The sequence below is a fragment of the Camarhynchus parvulus genome, chromosome 1, assembly GCF_901933205.1.
Source record: "Camarhynchus parvulus chromosome 1, STF_HiC, whole genome shotgun sequence".
NCBI classification, from domain to species: Eukaryota; Metazoa; Chordata; class Aves; order Passeriformes; family Thraupidae; genus Camarhynchus; species Camarhynchus parvulus.
Window position 1 is genome coordinate 14,707,186 of NC_044571.1, and position 14,877 is coordinate 14,722,062.

Genomic DNA, 14,877 nt, shown 5'->3' on the forward strand with positions numbered 1-14,877 from the left:
GTAACTTGATTTTTCATTTGCTGCATGCTACTTCAGTCCTGCTTCTGTCTATAGCTCTTTGATACTTAATTTACCTTAATATCTTTCATTCATCTCAGCATCTTGATCTGTTATTTTGAAATCAGCAGAGCTTTCTCCATGTTCCCATTCAAACCACTTTTGCCCAACCTGTTCTGAATGCAGCAGTTTGTTCTCTGTGCTTCTTTCTTTCTTCTTCTCCTAAACCATCTTTTATTCTGTTTGATACCATCATTTGCATTCTCTCCTGCTGAGTCCTTTGTAGGATGTTCATTCCCTCAGTTTCTGATTTCCCTGCTGTTTACAACTGCCTTTTCTTGCTGTGCCTGCACTGTTGCTGACTTCTTGACTGAATTAATTTTCAAAATGCATGCTGCTGTTGGGGTTTGGACTGTGTGACAGGGATCATGTTTAAGACCTAATATCTGTTTTCTAAAAATCAATTTTTCCAGTGCACACTACTTTCAAACCATCTTCATACCAGTACTTGGAGCCCCTCTCTCCAAACAGAGTTATATCCTCATATCATTGCACTCAGAAAGGGGAGTTTCTACACAGAAAATTTATGATCCAAATACTGAAAATAAAAGGGATCAGCAAAGCACCAAAACATTATTGTTCTTCTTTTACATGGGCTGAACTGAAAGTTTAATTCAGGTCTTGTAAATCTTAGTCCAGTTTGTTAATGATGGAAATATTCTGTTACTCAAACCATCATCTCCCTGGTTCTCCAAGGAGTAAAACCAAGTCTGGGCAGATGTGGAGATTTTCTCAGCACCTGCCATAGTTACTCAGCATCACATTTAAGGTGCTGTCAATTTTGATGACAGATGCATTGCAGGCTTTACTGTGAAGTGCAGTCACCCAGTAGAAACTGGTCCAAGGCACTAAACCAGGCTGCTATTATTTTACTAGTCCAGGAAACTAGTGTGATTGTGTGTGATAATATGGTTAGTGCCCTTACTAGCACCTGTCTTCAGTTTTTCCAACCATTTTATTTTTCTTTCAGTGGAAAGTAAATCAGAGTCACATACACAAACACAAATGTTAGTGTGTAGTAAGCAATGGTCCTGGTGTGCAAGCTGGTTCTTCTAAGAAGACTTCATTTTCTGTTCTCTTTCATTGGAAAAATAAATCCTTTAGACTGAGAATTCTAGAAATGTACCCAGGTTCAGTCATTGCTTTTCAGAATCTTGGCTGGATCTTTACATGATGCATGTAATGCTTATTCACTGTAAAAACATCTTTTTTCCTAAAGCAAATTATCCTTCAGTGTGAATCCAGGCTTTTACCTAATATTGCTAATGACCTCAAGGGAGATAAAGCATTAAGCAATAGATTGTATGAAAGTATGTAACCTGGGATATATAAGCTAATAATCTCTGGCCAGAAGTGCAGCCTTTCAAATAGTTGCCACAGCTGGCAAACTGCACATAATTACATAGGGAGTCATCATTCTCTAAGCAGTCCTTGTCAATCATATCAGCACAGTCATTTCTTTTAAAGACATGTAAAAACCAGAAAGTCTGACAAATACATTTGCTAATTAAGTCCCCAGCTAAATCAAGAATAAAACACAGATACCATGCTCCTCCTTTGCTTCCTCCTGGCTGCATAGGAACGGTTTGTTGAGAAATTATCACTTTTTCATTTAAAAGTCATGTATTACTGACAAAACAAAGGCAGGCAGATACTAATAACTCTGCAATATGGTTCTGGATTTGTCAGTGAGAAGCTGAAGTCAAAGTGAGGAGGTGGGGGAGGTGCTGGGAAAGGCAGGAGGCAGAAAAAATACAGGTTGTGAATTCATTGTCAAACTGGTAATCGTAGAATCACAGAATGGTTTGGATTGGAAGGGACCTTGAAAATCATCTCATCCCAACCCCCTGCCATAGAGAGGAACCCCTCCCATAGACCAGGTTGCTCAAAGCCCCATCCAATCTGGCCTGGAACACTTCCAGAGACATCCCCAACCTGGACAACCTGTTCCAGTGCCTCACCACCTGCACAGTAGAGAATTCCTTCCTAATACACAACCTAAATGTGCCCATTTGCAACTTAAGCCCTTTCCCCCTTGTCCTGTCACTGTGCACCCTTGTGAAAAGTCCCTTTCCAGTGAATGAATGGGCAGTCAGCTGTGACAGGGAAGTTGTATCTCTAAATGGCTTTCCAGCCTTCAAACTTGATCTTGGCAGAAAGAGAGAGAAAAGGCTACTGAGCAATTCTGAAGATAGAAAGTGATTATTTACAACTACAGCAGATATGTTTGGTGTGGGAAGTGGACAAGGATGATGTGAGGCCACACATGTCATTGAGAATGCCTGTCTTCAGGCATACATTTGGCTTATTTCTAATCTGTTCTAGACAGGTTGATTTCTAAATCACTATCTTCATCATTAGTACTTTTAAGGATTGTTGTTTACTTTTAAAACTCATTTTATTGTAATTGTTACTTTTAAAGAAAAGAAGAGATTGTTAGCTCCAGATACCTAGCATTTAGAAAGTATTCATCATCATGTTTCAGTGATCTTAAAGACACACACAAATATAAGAAGAGATATTGTCTTACTAGACTAAAATATTTTAAAATTGTGAATTATTAAGACCAATACTTACAAGATTTAGAACATGTTCTAAAACATTCTCTGGAGGAATGTGGTGCATGTGAATAAAGACCTTTTGAGCGCAGTAATCAGCCACAAACCAGTGTTTATTCACACAGGACTTCTTATTCATAAATCTGCCTAAGAAAGAAGGAGGAATAAGGCAGTGTAGGAACCAACACTTATTATTCTATTTGACTCTGCACTGCCTGTGTGGGTGCTCTGAGCAATCCTATCCATAAATGTAGTCCTTCTGCAACATGGCTGGAGCAGGCTGTGCCCTGGCTGCTCACCCAGGCTGGGTCTGCAGTATGTTGGGTGAGAAGCAGCCCGAGCCTGGTGCTCCTCACATGGCTTATCCGTGGTGGTATGTCTGTCTTTGTTAACTCTAGAGAGAGGCCAGGGTGACTTTCCAAATGCCTAAAGCAAGTGACTCAGGCTAGGTGGGGTTCAGTCCTTGAATTCCACCCCTCACAGCAGCAGCATGTTTAATCAACAAGCAGTCTTGAAAGCTTATTACAGCCCAAAGCAAAAAAAACTTCCAAATTCCATTTGATTGCTACATCCTTATGCTTTAATACAAAATAACTTTTACAAGATGTGCTTGAAGAAAAGGGCTATGTCTTACACTACAGAAGTAAAGAGCCTTTGCACAATGCATTAACTACAAGAGAAGCCCCTTGCTTCATTCTGTACATTGAAGCAACTGTTCTCCTCCTTCAGTAGGTCCAGTTCTGACCCTGTTCTTTAGGCCATGCCACCTTATTCTGCTATCACTTTAACACTCATACTCCCCCCCCATAGGGCTAGGATGTTTCTCACGAAGGTCAGTGTAGCCACACCATGTCTGAGGTGAACGAGGAGGGAAGGAAGGATTCCTTCATGTTTCCATATTGATAAGAGTCTTACTGCTCGTGCACAATATAGCTCTGTTTTCACATGCATATCATATTCAGGGTCTGCTTCAAGAACTCAATTTAATTTGGACCTACAATTTCCTGATATCAGGTCAAATTGTCTGGCTGCAGTGTTAGATTTCATAGGACAGCATTCCAAAGCCTGGGATGCACAAGCAAAAATTCCTAGTTTCAGATGCCCAACTGACTAATAAGTTAAGCTGTTCTTAAGACAGCTGACTTGCCTTACAGCTACACAACAGCAAGTTTTTGGGGCTGATACAAGGTCAAACATTTGGAGCAACTGAAGAGGAGACAGCCCATTTCGAAGCTCCTTTGTTCATAAGCTTCCGTGGCCCAAGCTGCACGCTCCCTAGACTTGGAAGAAAGTTAAAACATTATTTTGAACATTGAAAAGGTATTTCAGCAAATTCTGTAGAAAAGCAGAATAGCTTTTCAAATATCAAAGCAAATTTATTCTTTAAAATAAAAGCTTTTTTCCCCAAAGCCTAAAATTGGCAGCATCTCTTTAACACTCCTCTCCAACAAGAAAACCTCACTCTTACATGGTTTGTATGCATCTGCAGATACAGCAAAGATTAAAAAAACCATCAACCAAGACACAATTTAAAACACTCCTGGAAACTTTGTGGCTCTGTCCCAGAGATTTTAAGTAGGTCCTGGCCACTCAGGATGCTGAACACTCCTACAGTATTACATAAACTGTTCAGTGGTTCAGTGAACAGACACTGGATTGCACCAGGCTGTTTCCCATCTGCTGTATTCTGCTCCCACCCCTGCACACAGCATTTAAAGACAGAACTAACCCCTGCTGCTTTTTGTGGGATGCTGGATTATAAAATTTCACACTGAGTGCTACGCTGAGCCTCAAGCAAGGGGAGCAGCACATGTCATTGCCAGACCCCAGCCTGGATGTTGTATGTGAGCTCTTCTCCTGCCAGGGCTGGCCATGTGCAGAAGAGCTTGGGGCTATTTTGGGTAAAAATCTGAGCTAGTTCTGGAGGGTTGTTGACCTCAGGGCAAGAAAGGTCTTAATGGTAGAGCTTAGTGAGATCCACTGGCCTAAGTCCCTGCTAAGGACTCAGGTGCCTTTCTGGGGCTGGCCCTGGCAGGGGCTGCGGGTCACACAGGGGAGCACAGCAGGATGGATTCCTGTCCGGCAGGGTGGCCTCACATCCCAGGCCCAGACAGAGCTGCTCAACCACCTTTCTTCAGTGCAAGTTGTGTTTTATGGATCTGACAGTGCCACTTCACTGCAGCACAGCCTGTATGGTTCACAGCCTTCTAAGGACACCAACAATCGTTACTTTTATCTCAACTGATGCTAGTGCAGTCCAGCAGAAGTTAACCAAGTGCTTATCAAATTCACAACTCTGTGTATACACAAAGCCATGGCAGAAGATAAGAGATTCATTTTGCCTTTTAACTCCTTTTTGATCCAGAAGAGTGCCTTCATTTAAGGGGCTTTCCCTCTCAATTTATTTATTTATATGTAATTAATAATAAAAAATATTATTTTTTAAACTTGCATGACCATTAATTTTATGGATTATTTTTGCTATTTTGCATCAGAACATGACAGGTTTGGTTTCATGACCATGTATATGAGAAGAGTGAAGTATACATTTAGTGTCACATTTAGCATCACTTTGTTAAATGACGCACTTTTATTTTTACACCATCATTTGCACATGTTAAAAGAGAATTCCTCTAAGTAACCCTGTAAGTGAAAGCTAAAATATTCTCTTCAGAATGGCTTTTGGTATTTTCAATCAAAATGAAAAAAGAGGTTAAAGAAATTGTGCAGTTCCACTTAGTTAAAATCTCAACTGAACAGTAGATTTCTGCATTTTTATCAAAAATTACCAATGATAATATGCTGAAGTTTTCACAATGACAGTAATATTTTAACTTCTGGTCTAACTTCTGGTTCAGCTCCATTTAATTGCAGAGGTCAGTGGTACACAGAGGCCAGTTAGGTTAACTACTGAAGTGCTCTCCTTAGGAGCACCTTTGAATATAAATGCTGGAAAAATAACCAGAGCTTTTATCTATGATAAAATAATCTTATCTGTGTTGGTTCATTAAACAAAACAGTGAATTTTATTGTAAAAAGCACACTATGTAAGTTTGGGTTCCTCATTTTTTCCTTCCTTAAGCACTGCAGCACGTTTAGCACTGTAAGTGCCAGAACATTTCCAGGGAATAAATTCAAGCATCTAATAAAGTCTAAACAGTCAAAGTGAAGGAAAAAAAGTTGGTATAATCAGTGGCAAGTACCCAGGAACTTGTGGTTTATAATGCACATTCATAATCTTTGTTGATTTTGCAGAAATGGTAGAGATACAGGTGGTTTGGCCAAGTGTCTGCTAGTTATTCAAATAGCTACAGGAATGAAAACAGAGCCAAGGGGCAAAACATTTAAAAAACAGATTTTCTTAATAATTGCATTTGTAAGGTTAACTCATGCTGAAGGGGGACTCTGGAAACAGAAGGAGAAAAGTTCTGACTTTGCATCCAGACTAACTGAAAGTCAGATTGGTCCTGATCCTCAGTCAGGGAGAGGGACAAACCTCTGAAGTCTGAACACCCTGAACCGCTGTCTAGAAGAAGCGGCTTTTATTGCCCCTCTGATCTTGCTACCAATGTGTTTCTACCAATGACTGAAGTTAGTTCTAGTTGCAGGTCAGCTCTATGAATGCTTCAATGGAAAAAAAAAGCAGTAAAATGCTTACTGTGGAGTTATTAATGATTCTGTAAATGAACAAACCACCTCTCTCTATCACTGCCTTCCCTGACTTTATCCCATTTTTAACTGTCTCATTTCTTTTCTCCTGCAAGTGAAATCCAGTCAAATGCACAGTTGTGGCACTTGGCAGAGATGATCACAGGCCCCTCACATGCCTCGTCTCTACCTGGTGCCTCCACAGCCTGAGACTGATGGGATTTTTCCTCATAACATCAGCCTTCCTTTTTCTTGCTGTAGGTGAGGCAGCAACACTCATTTCCGCTGCTGCCAGGCCTCAGATCAGTGCAGGAGGAGAGTGAATGTATTCTGCTAGCCTGACTTTTTTAACAGTCTGGATCACACTATTCTGCATAAACAGAAAAGCTTAGGTGAGTTTTATGTCAGATATACTTACTCAAAAAGCCTCATGGTCTACTGTAATTCATGAGCCAAAAAGAAAAAAATGCAAGGAAGGAAAGGAATCTGTTTGGCTTGATTTGTTGCCCACGTGCAAGCATCTGGCGTGATACAAAATGCCCTCAGGTACCTTTCCAAGTATCCAGCAGCTGGTCCAGAATGTCTTTGATCTCCAGTAGGGTCTCACCCACATCTGGAAGCCCCATGTGTAGGTCTCAGAAACCCTGGGACTCATCCACCAGGAGACAAAATGAGACAAGTGGGGGATGAGTTTCAAAATGTTCTTTCAAGTCAGATTTTTAACCTAAGAACACCTTAGGATATCTCAGACCACAACAGATGCCTGCGTGGGCAGCTGAATCAAATTCAGTTGGTTTGGGGAAATTAAAAAAAAATATCTGGTAATATTTTAATAGATGTCCTCAAAGAGCCATAAAAGGTAAAAGGACAGGAACTTTTGTAATGAATTAACAAATTAAAAGGATGACATTAAAAAGAAAAAAGTAAAAAAGTATTTCTTTTCAGTCTGAAAGATTCCTTTGAGGGGGAATAAAAAAGTATGTAGGACCATGTGTTTTCAAGACAGGCAGAAGTGGCAGTGACATAGTATGCAGCCACTAATATACTTGTAAAGAACTAAAAAGAGGTAGAACAAATCATAAATGTAAATAATATGACACATAATTGGTAAGAATATCTAATTATATTTCAACAACAGCAGAGCCTTAAAAGTATGAAAGCAAACACCAGACCCACTTCTCTCTGAGGTAAAAAAAAAGGGGGAAATTTTAGTCCAGCTACAAGACATTTATCAGCTTAGTCCTCATAAATGTTGTGAATTATCTGTTTACCACCATAAGATTAGAATCAAACCTTAAATTTTATTTTGTTGTGTAGGTCACATCAGAAGATTGTAAAAATACTTTAAAAATATTTAAGTGAGTTTAGCACATACAGATCTACTATAGATATTTAGGAATGCTTCTGCTTGGTGGTTCAAACTTGTATGATCGCAGGAAGAATTATATTTCACTTTCTTTATAAAGTTACCAGCAATAAGACTCATAGATACAGGGTTTCTTTTTAAATTTTACCCTGAAATTACATTAGTGAATAAGGCAACATTCCTCAGGATGACACGATATAACTGATTGTTTTTCCAGATTACAAGAGGAACATACCTCATCACAGTAAAGGATAAGTTTTTCAAAACCAACTGAAAAACCTCAGAACTCTCCTAAAAGCTTACATGCTTCAGAAAGAAAAATGCTATTGTATCTACCTTTAACGTGGGTAAGAGATAAAAAAAGGGCATCTCATCTCCTCATGCCAGAAAAATGCAATTCAGAAAATTGCAAAAACTGCATAGCAACCTATCTGGGAAATCCTACCAATGTGTCCAATCTGTGCTTTGTGTCCATTTCTCATGGCAATCTTTTATCTGGGAACAAAGCCACAATTGCTGAAACAGCTCTGCTTGTATAAAGTAACAGCGTGTCCAGTAGGCAACAAAGGCTGGCTCAGTTCTCAGAACAAATAACCTGGCTGGCTCCAGATGAGCTTGCTCAAGGAACAGCAACACTTCCCTCCCACACAGAGCTGGGTGCCAGCACAGCCCAGACACCACCTGGATACCCAAGGAAACCTGTCCAGAACCAGGGGATGTGCCCAGCTCTAGGCTGGCCGGGATAAACGAATCAGAGGTTGTCATATGTGAGTTCACCTTGTAAGAGCTGACATTCTAAGTTCTTCACACAGGACTGGCCAGAGCAGTGGTTTTGCTTACCTTGATGATGACATCCAGCGTCCAATATTTCAACTACTACTTACTGTGATAAGCTGATAAATAAGGGACAGTAAAGTTATAGTTAATATTATTTTTAGGTAGTCAGATACTGAAAAGGATGGTGTATCTTGTTGGTACCCAGAGAGAATATATGCATCACATATGAAGAGAACAGAATATATGACAGAATATGGCAATTGCCACTAACAAGGAATGATGTCACTCTACCTTATTTTTAAAAACAGACTTAAGCACATCAACAATCAGACAATGAATTTATTTGCAGGATACATTTATCATGCATAGAAAACAATACTTATTGTTTGGTTAATTAAGTAGAGAAAAAAGCAAAACAAAAATCACAATACATTATTCAGTGCTCCATATATTTGTTAGCTGACATTTTCAAAATGAAGCTTTCTTTTTTTCCTGTTTTTTAAAAAACCCATGATCATGAACAATGCATAGTGGGAACAAAGGGTCTAGAAATCTAACATTCCACAGCTGTGAGTCAGTGTGAAAAATAAGGCCATGTAGAAGGAAAAAAAAAAACCACAGTGAATTTCTAAACAATACATATTCCATTGACAGGCTTCAGATAAGATCAACTGAGTATATGAAATCTAAAACCAAAGTAATGTAAGGAAAAGATGAATTTAAAATATTAACAAGCAACTTGGAAGTAGATTTTCCAAATAGGCTTGGAAATAGCCTCCAAACTTTCAACCAGTATCAATGAAGATCAATTATACTATGATGCTACAAAAACTATCCCAGGATGAACATCCAAAGGTGAGAAACACCCAGGTCCATTTTACAAAATATGCTTCAACTACCCATGCTACTTATCAGCGCATATTTATCGAAGGAATGACTAAGTATTAAGAAAAAAAGTTTGACCACCAGTCACTGAATGATTCAGTGAAGGACTGGAAAACATATCTTCCTGCTCTGACATGTTAATTACAAGTTCTTTTCAAGTTTCATGACAATGTAAATGGAATGAAAGGAATTGCAGTGTCATATCCTGCTCCTTGTTCCTGTCCTTTCACACCAGGTCAGCAGTGTGAAAGTTTCATAAAGCTGCCATGAACTGAAGTCCTTTGCTGCCCTTAAATGTTGCTATCTGCTCTTCACATGATGGAGTGGATGAGCCCAAGGACCAGGAGTCACAGAGCTGCTGTTTTGTGGCAGTCTCCAGTGCAATGTTCCCAAATGCTGCGCTGTGCAGGGTGTGTATCCCAGGTAACTCGGTCACATTAAATAACTAATCAATAGAACACGTCACATGAAATTCAGGATCAAGAGGGTATAAAATAATACCAATATTGGGTCTTACCTGTGTTAAGATTCAAGATTCCTTACTCACAAAATTACAAGAACAAAGATGAGGCAAGACTGGTTGTGGAAATTGGTCTGAATGCAGGTGTACAGAAAGCATATTTTACAAATAACTACTTATATCTAGAGTTTAACTCACATATTTTTAAAACAATTAAATACAGACTAGGCTATATAATTCTTTATAAGCCTTCTTCATCTGTCATTAGTGACATCCAGATCTGTATGAAAGCTCTGAATTTTAAGACATACATAATTTATTTTAAAAATATTCCTGCAGGTCACCCTATGACATCATGTAAAATGTATGGGAAGCTATGGGAATTCTGGGATTGCTGATGTGCTAAACTGAACAAAACATATCCTTATTAAAAGAAAGCTGAAACACCCTGACTGCCATGGAGAGTTCTGTCCTGTAAACCTTATTTCTTCACTATGCTCTACAGAGCCTTGTTCATCCCAGTTCTCCAGAACAGCACAAACAGCAGCAGTAAAGAGTGAAGGCTGACCTTTTTTAGTTGCCCTGAAAAAGCTGTGTTTACCATGCTTGTAGCTGAGGCTTCACAGAAATAAGAAACATGCTTTAAACATCAGCTGAACAAAACTCATGCAGCTATGGTTACATCATGAACTCATCACTTGTCTTCTGTTAATAAAGAAGTAAAGAATTGCTTTTGGGAAGAAAACATAAGTTTCTCTTTTTAAATCCAGAGAAAACCATAGAGAGAATTCAAAGAGAGGTGGATAAAGAAAAACAAAAGTCTATATTGCAGGATAGAGGATTACTGTAAACTATTCCTAAAAAAGCACTAATCCATCCTATGGCTATGTATGTATCTGTTATACAAATGTATGTATAAACACATATCCACAAATGTAGAATTATCACATTAACTATTAACATGGTTGTCAGAGAAACTAACAACATGGTTGTTCCATTCTAAATAAAAAGGATGAGTTAACACATTTTCCACTGTGGCTCATAATTTGGGATGACTAATCCGCAAGTTTGTCTATACTTTTTCTACTGAAGCCTCTTTCATTTAATTTGTACAGAAGCAAGCTGGTTTTAAATTCCCAAGTTAGCAAAGAGCATATAACGTCCTCCATGCTAAGGAGTTTGCCATTTTCATGTCATATCATGCACTATCAGAAAATGCTATGTAAATATTTGCTGATATAAAAAACAACTTCATTTAAAAAAAGTAGAACAATGATTATAATTATGGAATTCTTCTGGAAATTTTCAAACAAAAGCTAAGTATAACATTTCTGAATATTAGACATTACTTTTCCATCTGATACAGATTTAAAATGCATAGTATATACATAAATAATAGCAGCCATCCCATCTTTAAGAGTGCTGTGTATTATAGTCCAGTCAATATGCCCTAAAATTATATTGATGGATTCTGTATTAAAAATTCTGAGGGGCTAATTAGAATGAAATGTAGAAGGATTTAATTTAAAGACTTACTATTTTTACAAAAACAAAACACACATCAGAAATACCGATGTAAAAATCCAACACACAAAAATCACTCTGTACTTTTGTGTTTTCTCTTGCTAAATAAATGACCAAAACCCAAGGAAAAATCATCCCAGTAAGTGTACATATGGCACATGCTTATCAGAATGTAATCCATATGTCAGGATTATAGAGAATGAAATGGACCCACTGAACAACTTCCTCTTAAGAGAGCAGTCCAACCTGACTATTACCTTTGTCTACACTAATCTAAGATGTGCTGGGTCACCATTCATACTCAGTTTGCCTAAAGTCTTGCTCTAAAGAATCTGTACATACCTAAATCAACCCTTACTCAGTCAAATTTTAGCATGTGGAGAAATGGATTCATGAATTATTTTTAAGCACTTCTAGTACTCTCTCTTCCACACATGGTATCTAGGGTCTTTACAGTGCACTAATGGGTCTGTTTTGCTAAAGCCATGACCCAATGTCTTCTCCACCCTCTTCCTTATGAGGTCAGACACAGACTGAAGTTCTACTCAGTAGAACTGTGGCTTTCATTGACTGTGTAAAGTACACTGGCTTTAGCTTCATTTGATAAAACTTCATGTTTTGGTAGCACACTAAATAACCAGGAACAGCCAGCCAGCCTCATTATAGCAGATGAAATTTGTGCAGGCCAATTCAGAAGCTTTGGGTTTTCCCAAATCTGTTGCCTACATTTCCATGAGAGGCACTATGCTAAAGGATTCTTCCAAGCCATTGTAGTCAACATGAATAAATAAATACAAAACTTGACATGTTTTCAAAGTCAATATCCTGTTTTACTAAACTACATTAAAACTTCTAAGTCCAAATTAATTTTTTGCACTGTAGATTGGATGTGACAGAGGAAAGTGTTATAGAGCCACTGAAAGGAAGAGCTCAGATCAGTAAACAGCCACTGAGGTGAGAGGGCAGTCTGGAACAGTCTCAGAGCCAAGCCTTGTGCAAGGACCAGGCTGCTCCTGTCCTCCTGCCCACTGAGGGATGGCAGAGTGGCCCTCCAGAGCTGCTACTCTGAAAACTCTCTGTGTTTCCAGGAGTGATGAAAAGTTAGACTTACAGGGTGTAGTTTGCTTTTCCTTTCTTGCACTTTGTTTTACTTTTAATGGTCCCCAAAGGGGCCAGCTCACACTGGACTGAAGGATTCACCTTCTCCTACCAGGACCTGTCCCAGTTTGCCTGGGTTGAAATGACTGAAAAGGAGAGGCACAGGCCAGCCACCCCACAGAGGTGAACCTCAAGGGCCCACCCACCCCGTGGCAGCACTGGAAGAGGATTTAAACTAGCCAACAACAAATAAATAAACATGGTTTCTCATTACGGCTTGCATCATCATAAGAAAGGAGTGCATCTGAAGTGTGAAAGCTGCTGTGCAAAAGTACACATCAGTGGGCAAATGCAAACATCATAGAATCTGTGCAGCAACACCAGGAATTGGGCTCAGCCCTCCTTTGAAATTACCCAGGCTTTCACCTCAAGTGCCAGAAGAATCTATTTTACCTGGTCCTGGATGTTTCAGTGCTCCCTGCAGGCCAGGATCTGGGAGCTTAGGTTCCACTTCAGTTCCTGGTGGAAAGGCCATTTCTGTAAAGGAACTCTGAGCTGCAGTAGTTCCTATGAGAAACACTGTATGAGGCAGAACCTGCAGGGTATTTTTCTAAAATTTTCTATTTTAAATATTTAGGCTCCCAAACCAGAGCATTTTTGTTTAAATATCAGCCTATATTGAGGCAAGGCTCTGACTGAACCTGGTTTAGATAAACTAGGCAATATATCACAGGAGGAAAAGACATGAAATATATAATCCTATTGGGTACAAAACATTACAAACCTAAAGAACTTCAAAGCACATCAGACATACTTCAGTCAGTAAAACACTGACTGTCCTTCCACTGTTGATTTAAGAACAAGGATATGGTGGGTATTCATCTCAGAAAGCAAAGCCAAATGTTTAAATAGTTCAAGTCACAATCATATTCTTCCTCTAAATAATTCATATCCAAGACAAGCTAAATATCTTTTTTAGCTATCTTTGAACAGAATGAATCCTAGCAAAGGAAAATTACCCTTTGAAATACAGAAAATCATCAGTGAGTTACTGTACATATTGCATGCATAGCATTAGAAGATAGACACCATAAAAACAATAGGTTTCACTTTCAACTGTGAACAGGTAGAATACAGCATTATTTTCTGAGTAAAACACCACAAACATTACATATCACTTAGGAAAACTGTGCACAGCATACTTCAGCACTCAGAAACTAAATTTCAGTTATCTTGTAGCTATTGCTGACAAATATTGCCTTTAAAAAAACTTCAGCTGTGTCCGATAACATACAACTTGAAGTGTAAGCAACACAAACATGTGGGCTTTGTTACTCTTCCACATACTTCATTTTTAGCAGACATTGGCACTCCTCATCTACATCCTGAGGAAAACATTCCTCCAGTCATTTTGGCCAGGTGGAAAGGAAAACTATTAACCCAAATGGCTGCTCTCTCCCCATTAACATATGGTAAGCATCTACCTAGCTTTTCCCCATTTTGAGACCAGACTTTAGGGCTTTTTAAAATCCAGTTTGGTAGAATACCAGACTAAAAAAACCAAAACAAGTCACTGAAGACTATCGTGATTGAGAAATTATCAGAGCTCACAAAGACAATTATTTAAATTATAAAATAAAACTGGTTTTTTCTCCCACTTTACAAATGTTTGAGGCAAAATAATTCCCTTGAGATCTGAATTAATGAAGTCTGATTTTTCCTATGAAATCTTAAAACGAAATTTCTCCAGAACGAATACAGTGCTCAAAGAGTAAATAAAAAGGCCCCAACTTTTTCCTACTACATTTCCCATGACCACAGGCACGGTGTTATGAAGTTTTAAATTAAAACAGCAACCATCAGTTGATTGTTCTTTCAGTGTCATATTAAGGGAATTATTTCAATCTCAGTACTGGACAAATTTTAAAAGGTAATGCATTCATTATTTCTGTGTACTTTGAGAACTTATGGAAGAATATCTGATGTTCTATCGCGCTGTCACCATCCAAAGTCCCAGTGCAACATTGGCAGCCAAAAGTGCACTCCCAGCAAGCAAAATCATAAAGCCAACAAGCTCTCTGTTTTGTTTTTCTACAATTAGGGAGCTCAGTGTGGCTTCCAGGAAGGAATTTAATATCCACTGACCATCCAAAGCGAAGCAGGGCACAGCGTTGATAACTGCCAGTGCTCCTGATAGTGAGATGAGGTACCTGGTTGAATGTAGTTAAGGTTCATTGAAAGTATTTGAGAAAATGCTAAAAAAAAAAAAATCATAAAAAATAAAGATATATGTATTGTATTTCTAGTATGTAGAGAGAGACATACAAAGGTTATTTTTCTAGCTACCATTCTGTTTCACAGAAATCATAGGAGTAAAATTAATTTTATGCCATAACATACCCACTCAGGGAATTGCCTTTACAGATTTTATTTTTTATTTTTTAAGAGATAAGTTGGGATACTTAAACCTGCACTCCTCACAACTTGAGTGAAAGCAGGAGACA

General features: G+C 38.6%; 1 protein-coding gene across 1 annotated transcript in view; it reads right to left on the minus strand.

The window, feature by feature from the left end:
* Positions 1-8,727: 8,727 nt before the first annotated feature.
* The window catches only part of MBTPS2 (membrane bound transcription factor peptidase, site 2), a 40,918-nt gene continuing 34,768 nt past the window's right edge, over positions 8,728-14,877 (minus strand). Inside the window, exon 11 of the mRNA XM_030949273.1 lies at positions 8,728-14,583. Within this exon, the coding sequence (XP_030805133.1) occupies positions 14,361-14,583 (223 nt within the window). The 3' untranslated portion in view covers positions 8,728-14,360. The remainder of the gene's footprint in view (positions 14,584-14,877) is intronic.